Raw genomic sequence first — 24181 nt, 5'->3', positions numbered from 1 at the left:
AGTGCGAGTTCCATTTTACAGGCTAGATTCAGTGAAATCACTTGTTCTGTAGCTAGGCTTATACACACAAGGGAAAAAAATGAAGGAAGGTGCTAAGGAGGAAGAGAGAAAAGAGGAAAGGGAGAAAAGGAGAACAGGAGGAAGGCAGGTGGAAGGGAGGGAGATGGATGGTCTATAGTTCCTGCTGTATCCACTAGGAAGGTATCGTTGCTGGTAAGAATGGAAGCCAACCCTTTGTGAGGCTGGAAATGAAGAGGTTCATAACTCTGCCATTTTGAAATTGATTGGACCCAAGACCAGTGTGAAAGTTCCTTGTCTGAAGGGAGTAATCCTTAAATCCCCCATATGGTTTCAATGTAATTTGTGTCATTGTGAAGGAGTACTGGCAATGCAGGCGAATTCATTAGGCCAAATTGGGTTTGCTATGCTCGACAGTAACGTTTCTGAAGATGAAGTTTAACCTTTGCTGGAGAGCTGAAACAAATGAGTTTCTTAATAGCAGCCCCAGTTAGTCTCCATGTCTCGGGAAGCTTAATGTTTTTAATGCCTTTTCTTTTTTACCATACTTCACAGTCCATCTAATATTGCTGCTTCTGGTAATATTTTTATATGGGGTTGAGTTCTATAGTGTCCATAAAATTATGACTCAGGCCCATTTTTAGAATAGAAGCTTTTCTGCAGTAAGGACGAACATCCTTCTGGCTTGCATATTGACAAACAACAGGCCAGACATATGCAATTGCTCAAAATGATGCTCTCATCGTTCTTAAGAAAGAGCTTTACCCGAGAGTAGCAGACCACCAGCAGAGAACATGCTAGAATGTGATGAGAAGCTTTGGTGGGGGATGTTGGAACCCTTTCGTGCCCAAGTACCCCCAAATTTCCCTTGGGATTCTGAGATCTCATTAAGAAAACATAACAATTACATGGTTGGTTGCTTTGTTATTCCAATGAAGAGATTATTGGAATATTTCATAAATCTGGATCTCTTATTGACACATATGACAGCCACATTGGCAAGCCTGTATAAAACTAGAGGAAACTTGGCACACAGCTTCAAAAGTATAAATTTAAAAATGTATTTGTATTAAGTTGAAAACCGTGGTTATGTAGCTTGTAATAATGTAAGCTTGCTTTTAAAATTCATTTCTATGGAATTTTCTTTTGAAAACTCATTAAGAGCCCTATTATAAACTGTAAAAATGTAGGGTTTTTTTTTTGTCTGACTGGTTTTAGTTGAATAGTGGTGTGAATTTTCTATGTCTTGAGGGATTCTCTCCACATGAACTGTCCTGCCTGTCATTTGCAGGGGCCTAGGTATCCTGCTTTCTCCTGATTAGTTCTTCTGGTCCTGTGCAGAGCAAGCCCCACAAAACAGGGTGCTGCTCCCTCACATAGGCAGTTAGCCACCTCCAGAGTCTGTACACTGGCAGAACTTGCTTTACATGTTAGGAGGAAAACAGTTTTGGCTTAAGGGAGGTCTCTTTACTTAAAAACTTTGGTTCTTTGGTGCATGACACTCTCCAAACATGGGATGTGACTAGTTTTGGTTTACTTTCGAAGAATCTTTAACAAGTTCAAAACATGGACAACAGAGCTACTGTTTTTGGTTTTGTTTTGTGCTGGTTCTGGGGATTAAACTCAGAGCCTCATGTTGTCACTTTGTCTTTTTTTTTTTTTTTTTTTAACTCAAGGCTGATGCTCTACCACTTTAGCCACGTTTCCAGTATAGCTTTTTTTTTTCTGGTTAATTGGAGATGGAATCTCTCATACTTTTCTGCCTGGGCTGGCTTTGAACCTTGATCTTTGGATTTCAGTCTCCTGAACAGCTAGGATTATAGGCGTAAGCCACTGGTGCTCTAGCTACAATGGAGCTTCTTGTCTTTTTTTTTTTTTTTCTTTTTTTCCTTTTAGCACTGGAGATTGAATTCAATGCCTTGAGCTTGTTAAGCAGGTTCCCTACCGCTTGAGGCATACCTCCAGTCCAGCAGAGCTTCTTAATTGACAGTTGGACCAAGTAAAGAACACATCTGTATATAAAAAATAGATTATTAAGAAATCTCAGCTGGGCTGATGGTGGCTCATGTCTGTAATCCTAACTACTCAGGAAGCTGAGATCTGAGGATAGCAGTTCAAATCCAGCCTGGGCAGGAAAGTCCACGAGACTCTTATCTACAATTAATCACCAGAAAACCAGAAGCCATACTGTGGCTCAAATTGGTAGAGTGCTAGCCTTGAGCAAAAAATCTCAGGGATAGCATCCAGTCCCTGAGTTCAAGCCCTACAACTGACTGAAAAAAGAAAAAGAAAATCTCAAAGGTCAAATAGAATTTTGTAATACATTTAGTTTGGTAAAATGTTTTTAAACAGTTTTGCTTTCAGAAATGCAAAAGACAAACTGCTTCACTAAAATTGTTTTCTTAAATGTCAGATGTGTTTAAAACAGTTTTTTAAAAGAATGTTTTAAAAATGAATCTTACATTCCTATCATTTTTCTAAATATATTAACCTCATGTACTTGGGAAAACATGTATCTTTCATCTCTCTCCCCTCAACTCTTGTTTTTATATTTCTCAAAGATTTGATAGATTCTTATCATGTTCCTTGGTAAATTTAAGGGAATGGTCAAGCTGTTGGCCATTCAACATATTTGTATGTATCTCTTCTTCTAGACTTGAGTACTTACTATTGGTTATTATTATTATTTTTTAATCTCTGAGTATTGACCTCTTCCTCCCCCACCTCCCGATCTTGGCATGCTAGCTTCTTTGTCAATGAAGAGACTGGAATAAACTTGTCACCATTGAGCTATATACCCAGCCCTATTCTTAGTGGCCATTGAATGAGTTTGTTCTGTTAGATGATTGTTTTTCACCTACTATTTGTGGTTATATGTGGGAAATAAAAAGTCCTTTGGGTATCAAAATGAGTGAAATAAGGAAACCAAGAGTCATAAGATCCCTCACTTCCATTTTAAGCTTGACCTTTAGCTTGCTAGGTGGCAGGGAGCAACTTTAGCTGCAGATGGCATTCTCAGTGCTCCATGCCCAGAGGCTGGCTCCAGTTTAAGAGGCAGCAGGGGCAGTGAGAGATGCACCTGCTGTCTTTTTCACTAACCTGCTTGTTGGGGCTGTAGCCGCTCTGTCTGGGAGTGGAGTCTGGCAGTCTTTGGTGACTGTAACTGAAGGCCGGCAGTACTCTTGGAACTCTCTCTGCCCTAACAGGGAGATGAGACAAAAATAATTGAAGAATATCTGGCATAGTTGTGTGGGCAGAAGTAGCCTCACTGAAACAGCTTTGAAGATTTACTTTGTGCATGGCTGTAGGTGGGTATGTGGCTCTTAAGTTTTTCACATGGGACAAAACCCACATGGAATTAACTAAGCTTTCTCATTGAGAGTGATCGTGTAGGCAAAACCTGTATACTAGTTCCTCAGACGACACCGTGGCAGCTTCATGTTGGACAGACTATCTGAGAGAATCTCAGCTGCATCCTGGAACCAAGTGGTGTAAATGAAAGATGAGTGATTTTGAAGAATGGATTTCTGGGAAATATAGGAAAATGGAAGAAGGTCCTCTCCCTCTGTTGACTTTTGCTACAGCTCCTTACCCTGACCAGAAACCAGGAACAAGTGGATTACGGAAGAAAACTTACTATTTTGAAGCAAAGCCATGTTATCTGGAGAATTTCATCCAGAGTCTGTTCTTTTCCATAGACCTAAAAGATCGCCAGGGATCATCAATGGTGGTCGGTGGAGATGGGCGGTATTTTAATAAATCAGCAATAGAAACAATAGTGCAGATGGCAGCTGCCAATGGGGTTGGTATACAATCAGTATTGTTTTATCTCTAGCTCTCCAAATAACCTCTTAATTCTGCAGCAAGATACAACTATCCAAAGATGGGCACATAGTCTACAGCTCAATTCTACTAACAGCCACTTAGGTTTCATTGTGACTTCAGCCATTGAATGTTGTGAAAATACTCCAGAATTATCTGGGAACGTAAGTTCCACTGTGTATGTGTTGTGCTGTGGTCCTGTTGTTTCAAAATACCTGTTGCTTTTCTGACATTTACAGCACATTCCTGGCCTTAAGCTTTTGTGTCTGTTTTCCAACTGGCTTCTAGGGCACTCCTATGTAAGAGAGTTGTCCTGAATGATGAGGAGGATTTTGTTATACTTTCTATGGCTTCCTTGTTGAAGTTCAGTCATTTATCAAACAGGAAAACAAAAACCAAAGCATGTTGTTGTTTATGAAGCCTGGTAGTCATGTAGAAATGCTAGGAAGGGAATGGGAAATTTTAGATGTGAGCCTTTCAAAAGGGATTTACTTATAATGACCCTGGACACAAAGAAGCCCGGTGCATGGTAAATTTGTGCAGTAGGATAAGATAACAACTAGAATATAACCAGGCTCACTAGAACTCTGCATCATGAAAAAAAAAATGTGTTGGCTGGATTATTAAGCAAATCAGAAGGAATATTGTACCAGAACACATTGATCTTGATAACCTAACAATTTGCACAGCCTGCTAAGTTATAGGAGTGAGCATCAGTACATTGCTGGCTCTGCTCTGCAGATTCCTCTGTGGGACCAAAGATAGATTTTTAGTGTTTTAGATAATGCTTAGCAAGAGTTTTCAGCACACGGTCCTTTGGTACCTGTAAATTTTAAAAGATTCAGATTCTGAGAACATAAAATTTAGCATTACAATCCAGTGTGTTAGACATTCATTTTCAGTCTATCTCAATAATACACCAAGCAGGTGTTTATAAAAACCCAAGTTAAAAAAAAAATCTCACCAAATTAAACTTAAAAAATGTTTGTGATTCATTGTCTATAATATGAAGTTTCCTTTGAGGTTTTAGAATTTGAATGCTTCTCATGTAAAAATTGCTGATAAAGCACCCAAATATGAAATTATTATGAAGCATACCACATTTTTAAGATAAAATGTGACATGCCGTAAATTTCATTTTTGAGGAGGGCTGCACAGGGAATGGTATTAAGATGCTTTTAATCTTTTGAGAGGGACAAATGGAACATTATTTCTCCGCATATATCTAGACTGTTGAGTGGGTCTGGTACACTGTCCACTTTGCTATGATGTATTTAGCTTCATTTCATTTTTGTGTGGGGCAGAAGGATGTGGATGAGGTGGTCGGAATATGTAATTTAGGCAGGCCCTATAGGCTAGCTCAGATTTACTATCTGGAGGTTTGCTAAATAATGCATTTCCGTGATAATAATTGACTAAGTATGGTAACTGCCTATTTGTTAGGATTGTGGCAGCCCAAGTGATATTTTCACATCTTTTCAAGGACATTCCTTATTAAAGAATGGCATTGCATTTAAAGCAGTCATGCAATCCATCTGAATTACTTGAAACATTTAGTGGATAGATAAAGTACATTAACCTGATTAAAAAAAAAAAACAACCTCCTCTGGAATTCTTAAAGGTTGGCTTTCTTCTTCTTGTAACATATCCTATATTCTGTTTGAATAGCCTCTTGGTTCTGGGCACTACAAGAAAACAATAATAATAACAAACAATAACTCTTGCCACAGATTTGAGCAAAAGGTAGTATTCTTCACCCCTAACCTCACTTACTCTGCTCATGGGCCAATCCGTGAGGGCTTTTCAAACTGAACTAAATAGAGAACATTTTATTTTCTCTTAATATTCTTTTTATCTGTTGCATTTATTGGCTGTAGAATATAATTAGCTTTCACTAGAAATTTCTCTTTGTTCTCATTTGCATAGAACTGTCTACTTTTACAGGACATATTAATGTACCCAATAAATCACCAGTGGGCTCCATTTAGAATATAGGGGTCTCACTCAGTTCCAAGAGCTTTGAACTTGGAAGGAAATTTAAAACTCAGACAAGAACCATGTGTGTGACCAGCAAAACAAAGAAATTTGGCTTGATTTTTTTTTCTAATGAGACATGAAAACACCATGCCCTATTTTCAATTAGAAGGAAAATTTAAAACTTTGCTCTTTGTCATGCTTGATTATGGACCAAAGTTTGACTTTGGGTGACAGTGAGGTACCCATTTAAGGGGTGACATGTGAGTCATGAGGAAGGGAATGATGGGAGAAGAGGCTGGGGGAATCATGATGAACTTGGGAGCTAGGAAGGGTAGCATACATATAACATCAGACTCATCATTTTAACCACTTTCAGTTCAGGGGTAGTCGTTACCATTTCAGTGTTGGGTAGCCATCCTCACTGTCCAGCTCTAGAAGTATTCCATCAGTGTCTCCCTGTTCTTCCTCCCTCCAGTCTCTGGCCACTTCAGTTCTACTTTCTATTTCTCTTAAGTTGCCTTTCTAGGACCCTCTTCTAAGTGGTATTATTCAAGACTTGCTCTTAAGTGTCTGGATTATTTCCCTGAGTATAGTGTATTCAAGCTTCATCTATGGATGAGAATTTTATTCTCTTTTTGAGTTTCAAAAAGAATATCCCACCTATGTCCATCCAGGCAATCATATCTATAGATAAGCAATGCCATCTTTGAATACAGTAACAGATTTATAAGTCAATTTAATTTTAGTAAGAACATAGTTTACCATATTAACCACTGCCTACATAGTTCAACAGTTTCAACTGTACTCACATAGTTCTGCAGCAGATCTGAAGAACTTTTTCATCTTGCCAAGCTGATGAAACTCTACACTCACTGAATAGCAGTTCCCCATTTCATCCTCCCCTGAGTCTCTGGAAACCATCATTGTCCTTTCTGTTTCTATTATTTTGATTGTTTTAGATACCTCATGTAAGTGGAATCCTGCAGTATGTGTCTCTTTGTAACCAGCTGATTTCACTCAGTATCTTATGCTCAAGGTTTCTCCACATTGCAGTATATGACATGATTTCTCTCTCTCTCTCTCTCTCTGTCTCTCTCTATCTCTGTCTCTCTCTCTGTCTCTCTGTCTCTCTCTTTGTGCCAGTGTTAGGGCTTGACCTCAGAGCCTGGGCACTGTCCCTGAGCTCCTTTTGCTCAAGGCTAGCACTCTACCACTTGAGCCACAGCACCACTTCTAGATTTTTCTGTTTATGTGTTACTGAGGAATCGAACCCAGGGCTTCATGCATGCCAGACAAGCACTCTACCACCAAGCCATATTCCCAGCCCAATTCCTTTCTCTTTTATTTATTATTATTTTGTTGCTGTTGTTAGTCGTGGGGCTTGACCGCCCAGTCCCTCAGCTTTTTAGCTCAAGGCTAGTGCTCTACCACTTGAGCCATAGCACCACTTCCGGCTTTTTCTACTTATGTGGTGCTGAAGAATCGAACCCAGGGCCTTATACATACAAGGCAAGCACTCTACCACTGAGCCACCTTTCCAGCTCCTTTCTCTTTTAAAACCTACATTATTTCTTCACATTCCTGCTCATCAACTCTGTGTGTAACATCCTCTAAACTGATTTCTTTCTCTTGTAATTCCATGTTGTATCTGTGCCATATTTTGTTTAGCTGTTCATCTGATGAAAGATATTGGTGTTCCCGCTTTGGGCTATTATAATACTGCTGTAAACATTGATATGTGAGTGCCTTAAGTCTGGCTTTCATTTCTTTAGGGACATCCTGAAAGTCACATTTCTGTATCATGCAGTGTAAGGAAGATTTTTGAGAAGAGGTACACAGAGTTATATTTAGAAATGTGAAGTAGGTAGTCCAGAGTAGGTGAGATGGATTCAACCTGGAAGATTGTGTTAGGGGCTGTTACAATGGCCTAGGCATCTTTAAGGGAAGGAAGGTGATATGGAGTAAAACTTCCCCTATGTTAGATTGAGGTATAATATTCCTGAGGGAGATTTGTAGAAGGATGCCCTGAAAGAGGGAAGCATATTGACCAAATATACCTCAGGCTACTTCTTGTTTTGTTTTGTTTTTTTTTTTGGTGGGGGGGGGGGTCCGGTCGTTGGGCCTGAACTCTGGGCCTGGGCGCTGTCCCTCAGCTCTTCAGCTCAAGGCTAGCACTCTACCACTTGAGCCACAGCGCCACTTCCGGCTTTTTCCTTTTTGCTTATGTGGTGCTGGGGTATTGAACCCAGGGCCTCATTCATGCAAGGCAAGCGCTCTACCACTGAGCCACCTTCCCAGCCCCTTGGGCTACTTCTTTTATCCTCCTTTCTTTTTTTATTTTGTCGGTCATGGGGCCTGAACTCTGGACCTGGGCACTGTCACTCAGCCCTTCAGCTCAAGGCTAGCGCTCTAACTACTTGAGCCTCAGCACCACTTCTGGCTTTTTCTGCCTATGTGGTACTGAGGAATCGAACCTAGGGCCTCATGCATGCAAGGCAAGCACTCTACCACTGAGCCATCTTCCCAACCCTTTATGTTTCTTTCTTATACTTTCCCCTGGCATAATTCCCTCTACTGCAGATCTCAGCATAAGAAATTATGGAATAAAGGAGTGAGTCTGGCAGTGTAGCTTAATGTTCATCATCTTCTTCTTCCACACATACAGTTTCTAGATAACTCATGAGCTCTTCTGGTTGGTTAAATGGTCACTGCTAAGTCCCTCTTACAGAATTCTGGAACTACCAATCTCTAAACCTTTAATCTCCTGGAAAGGTGAGATGTTGCTATTCCCACTGTATGGAGTCAGAGGATTTCAGTGCCTTTTCCACCGTGACTAACCTGCTGTTTGATCTTGTCATATCATCTCCTGACACTGTCATGGCACCCTTCCATGAGTGCTTATTGCTATCAAGGTTGAATGGGTGCGAGAGTGAAGGAATGAGAAGGACCATAATAACTGGCTGTGGTACTTGGGAGCAACAATTATAAGAATGGACTAAAAATGCTATGAGATGTACAAAGCAGATGGTAGCTCAGTACTAACCATCACTATGGATTCTGTATCATCTGTTGTTTCCTGTAGCCTCTAACAGAGCCTGTATGTAGCACCTATCCTTCTGGTTACCTCTTCCTGGGGGAGGCAGGATGTAGCAAATGCCTTAGGGAAGCTGCGATAAAAATTGTTGAGAGATAGACAAATGGGAGCCTAGAGGTGATGGAAATAAACCAACTGTTTCCTGGGAAATTCTTGGTAGTGGGGGAAGGATAAGGATGTCAAGTTTTCAGTGACCTGTACTGAAGCGTGAGGGTAGTGGCAAAGTTAATAGTCTCAGAAAAACATTCTTCAGGAAATCCAGATGTCTAGTGGCCAGATGTCTAATGGCATTGTGTGTCCAAATATCTCATGACAGTGTGTGTGTGTATGTGTGTGTGTGTTGTGTTATAGATTGAATCCAGAATTAGTGCATGCTTAGCAGTCATGCTATCATTCAGTCTATACCTGAAGCCCTTTATTTTTGTTTTTATTTTGCAAATTCTCTTTTACTTTCCATTTTTAAATATTTGTATTATCTTTAAGAAGTTATACAAAGGAATGTTCACTCAGCTGAGCAGTTTATGAATACAGTGTGTCTTGATCAATGTCATCCCTTTCAACATTCGCACCCATTCCTCCTACCCCATCCCTTCCCTCACTCTTTTTAACTTTTTAGCATATTTCTTAATTTCATAGGAGTTTTGAGTGCATTCTCCCTCTTCTCTTTATTCATCTACTCCCTTCCCTTCATCCCCCCTTACCTCTTTCAAGTACCCATTTCCTGGTGTTTATTTTGTTGAACTGTGATTTTGCCTTTCTAAGGAATTATACTATGTTCTCCTCTGAATCTACCACATTTCAGTTTATACACTTGCATATACTTGCATTCCACCCAGTGTGTTTACTTAAATATTTCTAAACTAATTTTAGCTTCCACATATGAGAGAAAGCATGCAACCTTTGAGACAAGATTTCATTGACCTTTGCCAGGGTGGGGCCAGAACACAAAATTCTGCCTACACCTTGCATACAGTCAGGATTACAGATGTGTGCCACCTTCCTGGCTCTCTAGTGGCATTTTCCACATTAGAAACACATCTTCCACCATCAAGTCATTTCTTCAACCATATTTATCTTGGGGGAAAGGGGCCAAAAGAAATAACTAATGGAAAAAATTTAAACATTCCTGTTCCTGTCTTCTCTCAGAAAGGAGAATGTAGGAAAGGCAAAACTCCAAGATTATAAGTCTTTTTCATATAGCAGTCCCATCTTCTCCAAGCTAAAAGAATTGACAAAACTTGTAACCTGGGTTATGTTGAAATAGATGTAAATTACTGTCATTGTAGCAAAGGAAGAGGCAGGCTGATAACATCTGTGAGAGATGGAAGGATGTAAGGAATGCAGCAAAAGCCCAAGCTGTTGTCCCACTGCATGAAAAATCCAAAGTTGATTGGATACTACATTTATAACGTGCATTATAGATTATGATTTATAATGTTTGATCTATTTAGTTTTAAAGAATCTTATATTACAAAAGCTTTCTTTTTGGGTCAAATCCCTTTAACTAGCCCAACCTGTAATATTTTCCCCATTGTGGGTTGAAAGTATGACTGGGTTGATTAAAAATGTGGGCCTTCTCACTATTCTTTAGTATATCTAACTTATGAACCAGATCTGGAAAGGCTCTGTTATGCTTTCCTGCCAGAGTCTTACAGCACCCCCAGACCACACACTGTTCTAAAACTACAAAGTCCCCAAAAAGCTATCTGAAGGAATGTCTTTGTTCAACAACATTGATTCTATTTCAGTAATATGGTGGAGACATTCAGGATGTAGATGTTCACAATGAAAATGTTTTCTGGTCAAACAATGTTTGGTTTGTCCATTTTCTTATTGCTCTGGTATTTTCATGTGATAGCTCTGGATTTATAGGCTGTTCAAGGGTGTACTCTGGATTTCTTCTAGATTGGTCGCTTGGTTATCGGACAGAATGGAATTCTCTCCACTCCTGCTGTATCTTGCATCATTAGGAAAATTAAAGCCATTGGTGGGATCATCCTAACAGCCAGCCACAACCCAGGAGGACCTAATGGAGATTTTGGAATCAAGTTCAATATTTCTAATGGAGGTAAGCTGACTGTTATCTTGAGATATATTTTATATTGAGTTTTATATTGAGTTGATAAACCAGTACCAGAAGCCTTGGGGGCCATGGTTCTCACTCTCCTTTGCAAGGAATCTTTGCTTTTTTTTTTTTTTGTGACATTGAAATGCTTCTCCTTCCATTGTACCTGAATAGGAGCAACCACCACAAACATTTTCTGTTAGAAAAATCCTGTTACTCTGCTGTGTGAGTGAAGCAATTGTCAGTGTGTTAGGGAAGAAGAACCTGAAACTTTGCAGGTTTTCTATTTTCAGGTGAACCATATAGAATGGCTCATTGTTTACTATTTGATTTCCAGGTCCCGCTCCAGAAGCAATCACTGACAAAATATTCCAAATCAGCAAGACTATTGAGGAATATGCAATTTGCCCTGACCTGAATATAGACCTCGGCGTTTTGGGAAAGCAGCAGTTTGACTTGGAAAACAAGTTCAAGCCCTTCACAGGCATGGTTATTTCTTCTTCCTGCTCATCTCTATTCAGATTTGAGCAATTTTCCTTTCATGATTTTATTAAAGTGGCTCTATGGCTTTGGAAAGATGGTAGACACTGTGTTTTAAATGTATTAATTTATAATCAGGTTTGGAATTAACTTTCACCAGTCCAGAGATTTGAGCTCTCTGAGCTTGTGACTTAGGTAACTCATTCCCACATTTCCCAAGGGTTCATTTCCACAAGCAAACCAAATGGCTTTGCTGTGTGCCATAGGCTCATACCTGTAATCCTAGCTACTAAGGAAGCTGAGATCTGAGGATCATGATTTGAAGTCATCCCAGGCAGCAAAGTCCATGCGATTCTTATCTCCAATAAACTACCCCAAAATCCAGAAGTGGAGCTATGGCTAAAGTGGTAGAACACTAGCCCTGAGCAAAAAAAGAAGCTCAGGGACAGACACCTAGGCCCCAAATTCAAGTCCCAGGATTTGCACATGCATGTGTGTGGGCGCATGTGCACACATACACCTTCACACCTCCCCCAAAACAAAGTGGCCTTGACTAGGAGACTGGGAGATCACTGTGATTGAGCTCTTTCTGTACCCCAGGCTCTTTCATTGTGTTATTCCATTTATTCTCACAGTAGCCCTGGTAGGGATGTACTGTGTATTTACAGAGGAGGAAACAAAGGCCAATAAAGGTTAAGTGACAGATTCCAGGTCACTCACTGAGTGAGTGAATGGTAAAAATACAACTCAAACTCAGTGTGAATGATTCTCAACCTGAGCTTTCAGATTTCTTCCTGCCCCAATACTCAGTAAAATCAGACTGATTTTGAGCTGCATTGAAATGCCCTACAAAGGTAGCTGTTGATAAATTAACATTTTGTTGAATGTTAAGGCATTGCAATAATTGATGGGCTAAATGTTTATACATTTATTTTTGTTAATAAAATGAAGATGTCATGGTTAGCAGTGAAACCTGGGTTTTAACTTTGCCCTGTCATGGGTTTTCCCCTCTAGTTTGCAACTTATATTTGGCAGTTGCATCCTAACAAACATAAAATGGCCCTGTGGTGTACCTTAGAGATATTATTGGTGCTTATAATACCCTAGTAGAGAGCTTCATCATCTGTCAATGTTGAAAATATTCAGAAACCCAAATGTCCAGTAATTAGGATAATACCAACTTTCTATGTTTCTTTTATTCCATTATTAGGACATACAAGAACTGACCCTTTCCTTTTCTCTCTCTTTTTTTAATGCCAGTATACTAGGTCTTGAAAAGCTGTGCTCTCACTCAGCTTTTTCACTCACATCTAGTGCTCTACCATTTGATTCATGTCTCTAGTTCTGGCTTTTTGCTGGTTAATTGGAGATGAAGTCTCTCAGACTTTTCTCCTGGCTTCAAACACCAGTTCTCAGATCTCAGTCTCCTGAGTAGCTGATGTTATAAGCATGAGCCACCAGTGCTTGGCTTAAACTTATTCTTTAAAGAAAAAAAATCCTTGCTTTTTAATTATTAAGTCTTGATGAGAATGAGCCTGTAAATAAAAGTAGGTCTTATCTTTTCAGTTACACATGACAACAAGATATATCCATCATTTGGACACATACGGAGGCAGTGTGGCAGCAGAGTGGTTTATACAGAAGCTGTTGAAAACCTCATGTGTGCCCTATCCCAGCTCTATATTCAACTTCCTTAACTTTTCAGATCCTGAGTTTTCTCATCTATAAAATAGGACTAATAACATTTACCTTCAAAGGGAATGATTGATAATGAATAAGATGTCATGAACAGTTTTTCACATTGGAGTTGCTCATATTGGAGTCCTTTTAAAACGGTTACTGTTTCATATCAATATAATTGTTTCACTGTTAACGATTTCTAAATATGTTTCATCCTTCATTCTTCCATTATTGCTTGTTCTCACAGTGGAAATTGTGGATTCAGTGGAAGCTTATGCCACGATGCTAAGAAACATCTTTGATTTCAATGCACTGAAAGAGCTACTTTCTGGTCCAAACCGACTGAAGATTCGTATAGACGCCATGCATGGAGGTACAGACTCACCATTCTTCTGTTCTCTCCTCTCAGAAACAGGCAGTTGGTTTCTGCGGTGGGGATCATAGCCCCTCACAGCTTCTTCTCAAGGCTCTGATGGTATCAATAGTTATTTCACAATCATTTCAGAGGTAAAAATCTAATGGTAGGCCCCCAATTAGTAGAGGCACTTCTTGGGATAAGCTAGTGCAAAGGTCATGTTTCCATATTAAACATCAGGTTTTAAGTCACTTGCAACTGTTACTGTGGATGTTGCCTGTCCCTCTGTTGATCACTCACATTCTTAGTGGGTGCTTCTGTGGATTTCTGAGGGAAGTAGCCATGTTTCTGAGCTGTAGTGAACATCCTCATGAGCACTAACCCCCTGCACCCCTCACCCCATGCTCCTTTTCTTAGAAAAGAACAAGAGCAAGCTGAAGATTTAATTCAGGGAACAAGAGGATATGTGTCTCCCTCTCTTCCTCCTCTGTGGGTTACTTGTATGACCACACCAGTGGAGACAGCAGCCATGACTGTGAACCAGAACTGGGGGATTTTCTCACCTGGGAATACAACGATTTGCTTTACAATAGTTAAAAAAAAATGGAGCCTCTAGCTAGTGAGGATTCTCCCTTGCATGGAATTAGCTCACTTTGCACCAGCCTCCCAAGACAGTTTGCAGTCCCACTGTTGCCATCGTGCTCTTCCAAGAATGCATGTTTGGGTTCTGATCCTTCTCACTTTCACTTGTGCTTTATATAGTCGTGGGGCCATATGTAAAGAAGATCCTCTGCGAAGAACTCGGAGCCCCTGCGAACTCAGCTGTTAACTGTGTTCCCCTGGAGGACTTCGGGGGTCACCACCCTGACCCCAACCTCACTTATGCAGCTGACCTGGTGGAGACCATGAAGTCAGGAGAACATGATTTTGGGGCCGCCTTCGATGGAGATGGGGTGGGTACAAGTGCATGGAAGGCCACAGCTTGCAGATGGGAAAAACAAAATGAAAACAGGTGCTTCTGCCAGGCTCAGGATTCTTCATTGTGCTTGGTTCAGAAGTATGTTATTAAAAGACCCTCTTGAACAGAAACAAGAGTATTTGGAATAAAATTCATGCATTTGACTTCAGAAATGTGTTAAAAATGGCAGGGTTGGGGCTGGGAAGGTGGCTCAGTGGTAGAGCACTTGCCTTGCATGCATGAGGCCCTGGGTTCGATTCCTCAGCACCACATAAGCAAAAAGGAAAAAGCCGAAGTGGCGCTGTGGCTCAAGTGGTGGAGCGCTAGCCTTGAGCTGAAGAGCTGAGGGACAGCGCCCAGGCCCAGAGTTCAGGCCCCATGACCGGACCCCCCCCCCCCCCAAAAAAAAGAATGGCAGGGTTATTAGGTGCTGGTTATGATAGAAGGATAGGTACATCATAAGCTGATGGAATTCTGGATAGGTTTCTCCTATTGACAAACCTTTTAACATCTAGAAGAGGTTTTGGTTTTATACCTATTCTCTCATCACAGCTGAACGGTGAAACTATAATTTTATTGCCTATATAAAGACTAAATCAAGAACTACATTTATTAAAACATTTATAAACATTGTTTTGCCTAGACTGGCGACCAGGAAAGACAAAGAAGATATGTGTCATAGTCAAGTTTATGTCCTTGTTATCGCATAAGCATTTTGTACTCAACTTTGTGTTTTGTTGATGTTAATGTTCTTTATAATAAGAGTTACTATTTCCTGCAACATTTTTTTCCATATCAGAATTTGGAAAAATTAAAGGGACTTCTAATAGACATGATTTTGTGATATATCTTTCTGATGCAGTGCATGCTGGGAGTTTCTCCCTCTTACAGTTACTTGAAGGAAAGACTATACTAGGCAACTCAGAAGCCATGAAAGTAGCAGCATATTTTGTGGGGTCCAGTACCAAATGGAGGGACCATGATTTAGAAACCCTATCTTAAAGAAACCTGCCTTTGTTTCTCTCTGGATGTCTGGAAGACCTATCAAACTGTATAAACAGCCAATATTTCCTCTCTGTGCATCCTCTCTTCTCCTCTGGGAGAGGCATGATTGGTTCCAGAGTTTGGAAAAGGTCTAGGAGGTTAAAGTTAGCCAGCCTCTGGAGGGAGAACAGAGGATTTAGCTCACAAGGACTTTGTGCTCACAGTTTAATTGAAACCAGTTTTAACTCTTGGGCATGGAGGTGCCTTTGGCTCATTGGTACTATTCAAATCCAATAATAATAAAATCCCATGTTTAAAGCTCAGGATGAGATAATGGGTCAGCTTTATAAAGCTTAAATGTCTTCCTTTGCCTCTCTCACTTATTCCCAAGGATCGGAACATGATTTTGGGCAAGCATGGCTTCTTTGTGAACCCTTCAGACTCTGTGGCCGTCATTGCCGCCAACATCTTCAGCATTCCATATTTCCAGCAGACTGGGGTCCGAGGCTTTGCACGCAGCATGCCCACAAGTGGTGCCCTAGATCGGTAGGTCTGCCAGCCCCTCAGCTCTCCCTTCTCAGATCATCCTGGTGGTCACCATGCCCTTCACTGTTCCCTGAAAGCCTTCCTCCCTTCTGCGTAGCCATAGTTCTTGTATGAGAGGATGGGTGAGTGTTTTCAGGCTTAGAACTTCCTTCTGAGCTTCCTCAGCAACCTATACTTCCTCCATCCTGGCAATTACCACACTCCTCATAGACCATCTGCTTGATTGGCCGCCCAAGAAGCCTACCCACTCCTGTGGAGAACCTGTCTGACTATAGCTTGCCTGAAACAGTAGGTCACACACATCATTTAAAAAATGAATGAATGAATGCATGTTAGTGAATGAATGGATAGATGGCACTTCCACTGTATCTAAGACATTATTCTAAAGGATTATTTCCTTCAGCAGTATGCAGTAACTTAGCAAAGGAAGAGTTTGAATTAATATTAAAGTTTCAAAAGAACTAGATTGGCCATACACACACACACAATCGGACTTATTTTTTGTCCAAAATCTAAAACAGAAACATGAAATTGGTAAAAAAAAAAAAAAAAAAAAAACAAAGAAAAAAAAACTTTTTAATTACATTCAGTTTTTGTGCAATAGAAACCAGTGACAGTAAACAGTTGATATCTCAGATTTGCTTATTGGTAATTGTTATATTTTTCTATTCATTATATATGACTTTATTATATGAAAGCTTTAAGGGAGCTTATGAGACCATACCCATAAAAACTAAAAAGTAAGAAGTAATAAATAACAAATAGAAAACAAGGAAAATGTTACTAGAATATGTCAGATGCCCTGGAAATTTTTTGCTAAATGAATAGTCAAAAATGAGTAAGTAACTGGGCACTCGTGGCTCACATCTTTAATCCTAGCTACTCAGGAGACTGAGATCTGAAGATCGTAATTCTAAGCCAGTCTGGACAAGAATGTCTGTGAGACTGTTACCTCTAATTAATAAGAAAGCCAGAGGTGAAACTTTGGCTCAAGTGGTAGAGCTCTAGACTTGAGCCAATAGCTCAGGGACAGCATCTGAGTTCAAGCCTCAGGACCTGCACAAAAAAAGGAGGAGGAAAATTAAAAGGTCAAGAATAGGGAGAAAAGTTGAGTATATAAATATAGTCTCTTATACAAATAGCTAAGCTTTTCCTGAACATTACCTTCACACTAACTACTTTGCATGTTTTAGTCATTTAATCTCATACCAACCCAATAGGTAAAGGCTAGGTATAAACTCATTTTACAGGTAGAAGACAGAAGAACAACAGAGTTAAGTTCTCCAAATGTCATCCAGCTAGTAAATGGCTGAATCAGGACTGGACTCAGAGCCTAGCCCCTTACCACTTGCCCCTACGTTTTCCTGTTAAACAAGCTACAGAATTAGTTCTGGCTTCACTTCAGCTAACAAGAAAAGAGTCACTAATATCTACATAGTCTTTGGGAGTTTCCATGCTCCTTCTTAGGTTCTTCACCTCATCTGATTCTCCCAGCAGTCCTTTTTTGTTGTTGTTGCCAGTGTTGGGGCTTGAACTCAGGGCCCAGGCACTGTCCCCAAGCTTCTTTTGCTCAAGACCAGCACTCTACCACTTGACTCATGGGACCACTTCTGACTTTTTCTGTTTATGCGGTACTGAGGGCTTTGTGCATGCTAGGTAAGCACTCTACCACTAAGCCATATTCCCAGACTCTCCAGCAGTCATTACTTTAAAGAAGAGAAAGTTAAAAGTCAAGAGTTAGCAGTCTTGTCCAAGACTTCACAGCTAAATTGGAGCAGGAACTAGAACTGGTGCTTGTGTTCTCAGTTCCTACATGTGAGGCTGAAAGTCAGTTTGTGGACACACTATTGTGTTTGTCGAGCCTTGAAACACCTCCAAGGAACAGTATAATTCCAATTTTTGAAATAATAAGATACACAGAGAGACTTGTAACCAAAACACCTTATTGCTCAAATAAAAGTTCAGAATCCTAGATTTGATTGTCTTTAAATGTTAAGTTCCAAATATGATATAGTTTTGTTAGGAAGAAGACAAGCTTACTTGAAACAGCATGTGAAACTTAGCATCTAACATGTTCTGTTCCAAGGGAAGAGGATAGGTTATTTTCTAAAAAGTCACTCAAACATTTTATTGTGTATTTACATACTTTATTTATTTATTTATTATTTATGTGCTAGAGATCGAACCCAGGCCCTTGCATATACTTACCACATACTCTACTACTAAGCTCCAATCTCCACTCCAAGGTTGTAAACAGTCTAAAGCTACCTGCTGAGGAGTAGAAGATGTGTCGGAGGAAAAGAGGGTTGGGGAGGCGGGGGTAAATAGGAGAGCCCACTTGGTGCTTTCATTGGGAGCCTGCTGATGAGATGAAAGGAATACTGGTTGCAAAGCTGAATGCAGGCTGTCAGTCGTCCTGCCTGTGTGACCCAGGCTGATCTGGACCCTATTCTCTCCTCTGCAAAAATGCTGACATTCCAATTCTGTGATTATGTTTGTCAAAACACCATTCTTTTGTCTTTATAGATTGGGTAGACACAATCTGTACCCAAGACATAGGAATTTAAATATCTCTCCCAAGATATCCCTGTGTATTTTCTTGCTGTTGCTTCTTTTCTTCTAAAATATTAAACTGTAATTTGAATAACTTTTTTCTTTCTTCTTCATCTCCCCTTCCCTCTGAGTCCATATAGAAGAACCCATTGTGCCCAAGTTTTCTCTTATGATTTTCCACCAATCTTAGAATGCTGTCTACCCCTGAGCAGTACTGAATGGGACCCTTGATTACAATAACGGTTGCTCTTTTCCATCCCTCACACGGCCCTGCTCACAGTCCTGCTGTGATGTAACTTTGATTTCATGCCTTTGAAGGGTGGCTAATGCTACAAAGATCGCTTTGTATGAGACTCCAACTGGCTGGAAGTTTTTTGGGAATTTGATGGATGCAAGCAAACTGTCCCTTTGTGGAGAGGAGAGCTTCGGGACTGGTAAGTTGCACCCCTGTGCTAGCATTTTCTTCTCCACATCTGCCACCTCCAGTGAAAACTTAAACTGCTTAAGATAGCACTGAAATAACCAGGGTAGCTGATGTGTTCTAAATCAAAGCACAATTTATTTATAACAACTCCAATGAAGTATACATATCTGAAAAGCAGCAAGTGCATTCAGCCAGGAGGGCTAATTTTACTTTCAGAGGATCACATCTACTGAGACAGGAAGTTTGGGGGCCTCCTTAGCAGCCTGGCCATTGAGTCTGCAGGGATTAAACAGAGTGATAAACAGATTTCTTGCCTCAGTGGCCAAGGAAGCCTTAAAAAATGTTTTCATTTCTGAGAAGAAATATGGTAGAGCGAGTCAGCTTTTCCTTTGTATTTAAGAAGAGGTTTCAGAACAGCATTAAATCTTTCGCTTTCATAGGCCCAGGTTTTCCATAGCAACTAGTTATGATTTATCAACGCTAAGTGAAGGGAGACCATTAGGGAAATATATTAGTAGGTGGTCAAGAAATTAAAAATACATCCTTGTGCATGTGTAGCACGTTGAAAGAGTACAATGGGGTATGCTCTGGGGGTGATCCAAGACTTAGATTCTGCTTTTTGTGCTCTCCCTCCTCCTCTCTACCCATCCAAGTACTGATCTAAGCTCCCTCCTCCACCATGATTTTTTCTACTACCCCATGATGCCTTTATCAGTCTTTATTTCCCTAAGATCATCTCAGGTGTGTGCTTTGCCCTGCGTTGGTCTCCATCCAGGTTGTAAGGTATATCTCTTCTATTGCTCCTACCCAATATTTTGAAGTAAAGAAAGTAGTCTTCTTATGCTTTGTTATTCTATAGCCATCATTCAGCAAAGCAAAGGGGATCAAAACTCAGTATTCTCTCAACCTTGCAATTGAGTCAGAATTCTTGCTATGATGAATAGATCAGAGTATTGACTTCCTTTCCCACAAATGCATAGGTAGGGTGGGTGGGAGGAACTGGTAGTTCTGAGGTCCATATTTACAAAGTTCTAAGCACTTTAACATCCTTGGGAGACTGGTGGCACTCTTTGACAATGAATAGATATGATAGAACTAGAAGGTATTTAAAAAAATAGATGTGGCTGGGCGCTGGTGACTCACACCTGTAATCCTAGCTACTCAGGAGGCTGAGATCTGAGGATCATGGTTCAAAGTCAGCCTGGGCAGGAAAGTCCATGAGACTCTTATCTTCAATTAACCTCCAGAAAACCAGAAGTGGCACTGTGGCTCAAGTGGTAGAGTGCTAGCCTTGAGCTGAAGAGCTGAGGGACAGTGCCCAGGCCCAGAGTTCAAAGCTCCACAACTGACCAAAACAGAAAAAAAGATAGTGAGGCCAGGCACTGGTGGCTCATTCCTGTAATCCTAGCTACTCAGGAATCTGAGATCTGAGGATTGCAAAGCCAACCTGGGCAGAAAAGTCCATAAAACTCTTATCTCTAGTTAATTACCAGAAAACTGGAAGTAGAGCTGTGGCTCAAAAGTGGTAGAACACTAAACTTGAACAAAAGAGCTCAGGGACAGCTTCTAGGCCCAAAGGTCAAGCCCCACAATCAAAAGAAAAAGAAAAAATAGATGATTTGGTGCTTTGTACTATGTCCACCAAGGGTGCTAAGTAATTTCCCAAAGATGTAGGTCTTTGATCAGAGTACACAAGACTACTGCTTAGTCTTGTCATACTTCAGAAAATGTGGGTAATACTACATTCTCCCAAGAGACACTAGATGAATGCTTAGGGAACCTAGGAGGTAGTCTCAGAATATACCACTCTGTCATGGATATTCATGGTAACAAAAATATTTGAATGTTCCAGAACATTCTCCTGCAAGGAACTCTGTTAGTGCAATTATACCTAAATGTAAAGGATCACATCTACTGAGACAGGAAGTTTGGGGGCCACCTTGACAGCCTGGCCTTTGAGTCTGCAGGGATTAAACAGAGTGATAAACATAGATTTCTTACCTCAGTAGCCAAGGAAGCCTTAAAAAATGTTTTCATTTCTGAGAAGAAATGTGGTAGAGTGAGTCAGCTTTTCCTTTGTATTTAAGAAGAGGTTTCAGAACAGCATTAAATCTTTCGCTTTCATAGGCCCAGGTTTTCCATAGCAACTAGTTATGATTTATCAATGCTATGTGAAGGGAGACCTCTCCCCCCCCCCCCCCCCCCCCGCTCCGCCCATGGTAGTACACCTAGTAACATCTTTTTTCATTCCACCCATGTGGAAAACACTGAGCAAAGAAAATAAGAACCCCAGAGCCAAGCAGAAGTGCCTGGTTTGTTCACTAGCTGGAGAGAGGCCTGAAGACAAAGCAGCTATTAGAATCAGCTTTCAGGTTCTGCCTTCTCCAGACCACCTATCTGTCTGTCAGTCTTTCTTCATTAATATTGTTTATAGACCCAGCCCCAGCTTCTAGATATTTTGACCTTATTAGTATTTGCTTTGGAAATTCATGCCTAGAACTGAGCCCAGATTTTCCAAAGTTAGCCTGGCAGATGAAGAGTAGGTAGAATGATTATTTCTAGAGAGTTGGACATTGTACTTTTAAATTTTTCTTGGTTCAAACCTAGGACCTGTGCATGCTAGGAAAGAACTCTACCATGAAGCTACACACCTAGCCCCATGTACTTTTCTGAATATAAATTTCATTTTTAAGAAGTTTTATAGTATTGTTGAAGTTTTAAAATAGCGCACTAGGTTTTGGATAGTTAATTCATAGTGGCAGAGGGCAGAGCATCAGCCCTGTTCGACTTTGGGCTTCAAAGGGAAATCACTGAATAGTACAGAATGTTGCTATTTTTGAAACATTCCTTCAGGAAAATGAGGCATTTGGGGAAAAGGAGAAGAAGCCTAGTTGAGGTTGAACTTGATAGAATATACCAGTAAGTTATATTTATTTAGATGTAGAGATTGGAAGTATTTTTTCCTTGTCCTATCTATAAAAGTGATCAAGTATCATATAGAAGTGATCATTTGAAGAGACATACTATTAATGCTTTGTATATTTCCATTGTCACCCTTTCTTTCCTTCTTACCTTTCTTCTATCCTTTTTCTTTTTCTCTCTCCTTTCCTTCTTTCTTTTCTCTCTTTCTCTCCCTTTCTCTCCCTTTCTCTTTCTCTCTTCCCTCCTTCCCTTCTTCCTTTCCCTTCTTCCCTTCCTTCCTTCCTTCCTGCCTTCTTTCTTTCCTTTCTTCCCTCCTTCCATCCTTCCTTCCCAGTACCAGAGTTTGAACTCAAGAGCCTCATGCTTTCTCAAGTTTCTTTGCTGGTGTTCTACCACTTGAATCATACCTCCAACCCAGTTTTGTAGCTTATTTTAGAGATGGAGTCTTGCAGACATTTTTTTTTTTTTTGGCTTAGGCTAGCTTTGAACTGTAACCATCTGGCTCTCAGCCTTCTGAGTAGCTAGGATTACAGGCATGAACAACCAGTATCTGGAAACATGCTTTTTTCTTTTTTAAGTCTGTATTTGCCCTTCTTTGTACCAATTTATCCTTCAAAGACGAATTGAAATTTGTGTCTCAGATACTGGGTTAGGCTGACAGCGAGTAAGGCCTTCAAAATGAATTTCTATCTGGGAAGGGAAATCTGACTTTGCTAGGTAATTACAATTCAATTGTCTACTGGGTATTCTGGGAGATTGTACTCAGGGTACCCAGCCTGGTTCTGTGGTATAGGGGCCTAGATGTTCTGTCTTGTTCTCTGGCCATTCTCCCTTGCATAGCTGTGAGTACATTTTCCTTTAGGCAAAGGCCCCAGGCAATATTGCTGCCTCCCATATCTGGAGGCATCCCAGACAGAATATCCCAACAGAACGAGATTTAGAACTTAGTTGGAACTAACTTGGTTAAACAGCATCTGCCTGTCTCTCACCTGTATGTATGAACTCATCTACGAGAGCAGAAGACATGCCTTACTCATATTGGTACTCGGAACATGTAGGCACTGATTCATGTTTATTGGGTATAAAGTGAGGTTTATGTTAAGATACCTTATGGGAAGGAAACCAAGTCCCACGGTGGTCACAAGTGCAGAAGGAGTGCTGAGGGGAGCCCCTGGGGCCACCTCCCCAAGTGAGTAGCCAGGCGAAGGCTTTCTGCAGAGCTTACCATCCTTCCCAAGTGACAGTGTCCATTTTTCAAGCAGAGAAGGAAGCAAAGGAGGGGACTGGACAGAGCCTCCTGGTCATATTGACCACTCTGGAACCAACTGCAGGCCCTGCAGGGGTGACCGTGGGACAAGATAGTGACACAGAGTGGGACAAAGAGGGTTGAGTTGAAGGTTGTTGGAGGAGATCGTAGCCAGGTTAATAGTAGTATGTGCGATGGAAATCTCTAGGCAGAGAATAGCACATTCAGGGAATTCAAGGAGAGAGAGAAATGGGCAGGAAGAAGAAACAGACATTGATGCTTCTGAAAGCTCCATGTAGCTGTTTGTCAGCTGTCCTATCCCTGTCCTGCTGCCACTTCTCCCTTCCCCTGTCCCCCCTCCCCCTAGCCACCCGGCTGTCACCTGGCAGGGACAGAAGCCAGGGCAGCTCCAGAGATGACTGTGCTGGCTAGTGTAACCCAATCCCTAACCGTTAGCTCTTGGCTCCCTCAATGAGAGTTGACATTTTTCTTGGCTGTGACCCAGAGCATGCCCTGACTGAGTTTGTACTTAACACAAGGTGCTGATTAGGCCAAAGTGCAGTGACAGGTGTTTGAAGATGCTGAAGGGGTGGAATTCCCGGGTGCTCAGTTGCTCCCTGAGCTGGAGTGAAAATGAAGAAACTCAAAGCAAAACCCAGATTACCTTTGTGCAGGCTGGGACGGCAGCCTGCTGCTCAGAATGCTCTCCGCATCCTCACACTGAAGTGAACTTGGCTTCCTTTACTCTTTAAAAGTTAAACCGTAATGAGGCAGGCTAATTTGTGTTCATCAAGAGAAAAGAAGAAAGAACTAAAAAAATCTGTTTGCACTGTCCAAAGCATGTTGGATTATATTGTTTCCATCTTTTTCTCCAGTATGTATAGTTGAGGGACATTATTTTTGAAAGCTTAATGAGGCCATTGGAAAACATGACATTTCCCTAAAAGCTGAAAAAAATTGTCTTTCTTCATAGTGGGTATCTGGAATTTGTGTAGTCTTTGACACAAAGTACTTCTTGTTACATCATAGCAATGTCATAACAATGAGAGAGGTTTTT

At 40.8% G+C, this 24181-nt stretch overlaps 1 protein-coding gene across 2 annotated transcripts in view; it reads left to right on the top strand.

Moving 5' to 3' along the window:
* Positions 1-24181, top strand: part of Pgm1 (phosphoglucomutase 1) — a 59118-nt gene that overhangs the window by 22552 nt on the left and 12385 nt on the right. The window contains exons 1-7 of one of the 2 annotated variants that reach the window (XM_042680918.1): positions 3291-3820; positions 10817-10979; positions 11314-11460; positions 13384-13509; positions 14254-14444; positions 15825-15979; positions 18851-18966. In XM_042680918.1, coding sequence (XP_042536852.1) covers positions 3521-3820; positions 10817-10979; positions 11314-11460; positions 13384-13509; positions 14254-14444; positions 15825-15979; positions 18851-18966 — 1198 coding nt within the window. In that variant the 5' untranslated portion in view covers positions 3291-3520. Of the gene's footprint in view, positions 1-3290; positions 3821-10816; positions 10980-11313; positions 11461-13383; positions 13510-14253; positions 14445-15824; positions 15980-18850; positions 18967-24181 lie in introns of those variants that run through there. The other variant, XM_042680927.1, reaches the window with a different exon arrangement.

The sequence above is a fragment of the Dipodomys spectabilis genome, unplaced genomic scaffold, assembly GCF_019054845.1.
Source record: "Dipodomys spectabilis isolate Male_0828 unplaced genomic scaffold, ASM1905484v1 ptg000002l, whole genome shotgun sequence".
In the NCBI taxonomy this organism is placed as follows: Eukaryota; Metazoa; Chordata; class Mammalia; order Rodentia; family Heteromyidae; genus Dipodomys; species Dipodomys spectabilis.
The sequence above is the reverse complement of the archived record's forward strand: the minus strand, read 5'-3'. Positions and strand labels throughout refer to the sequence as shown.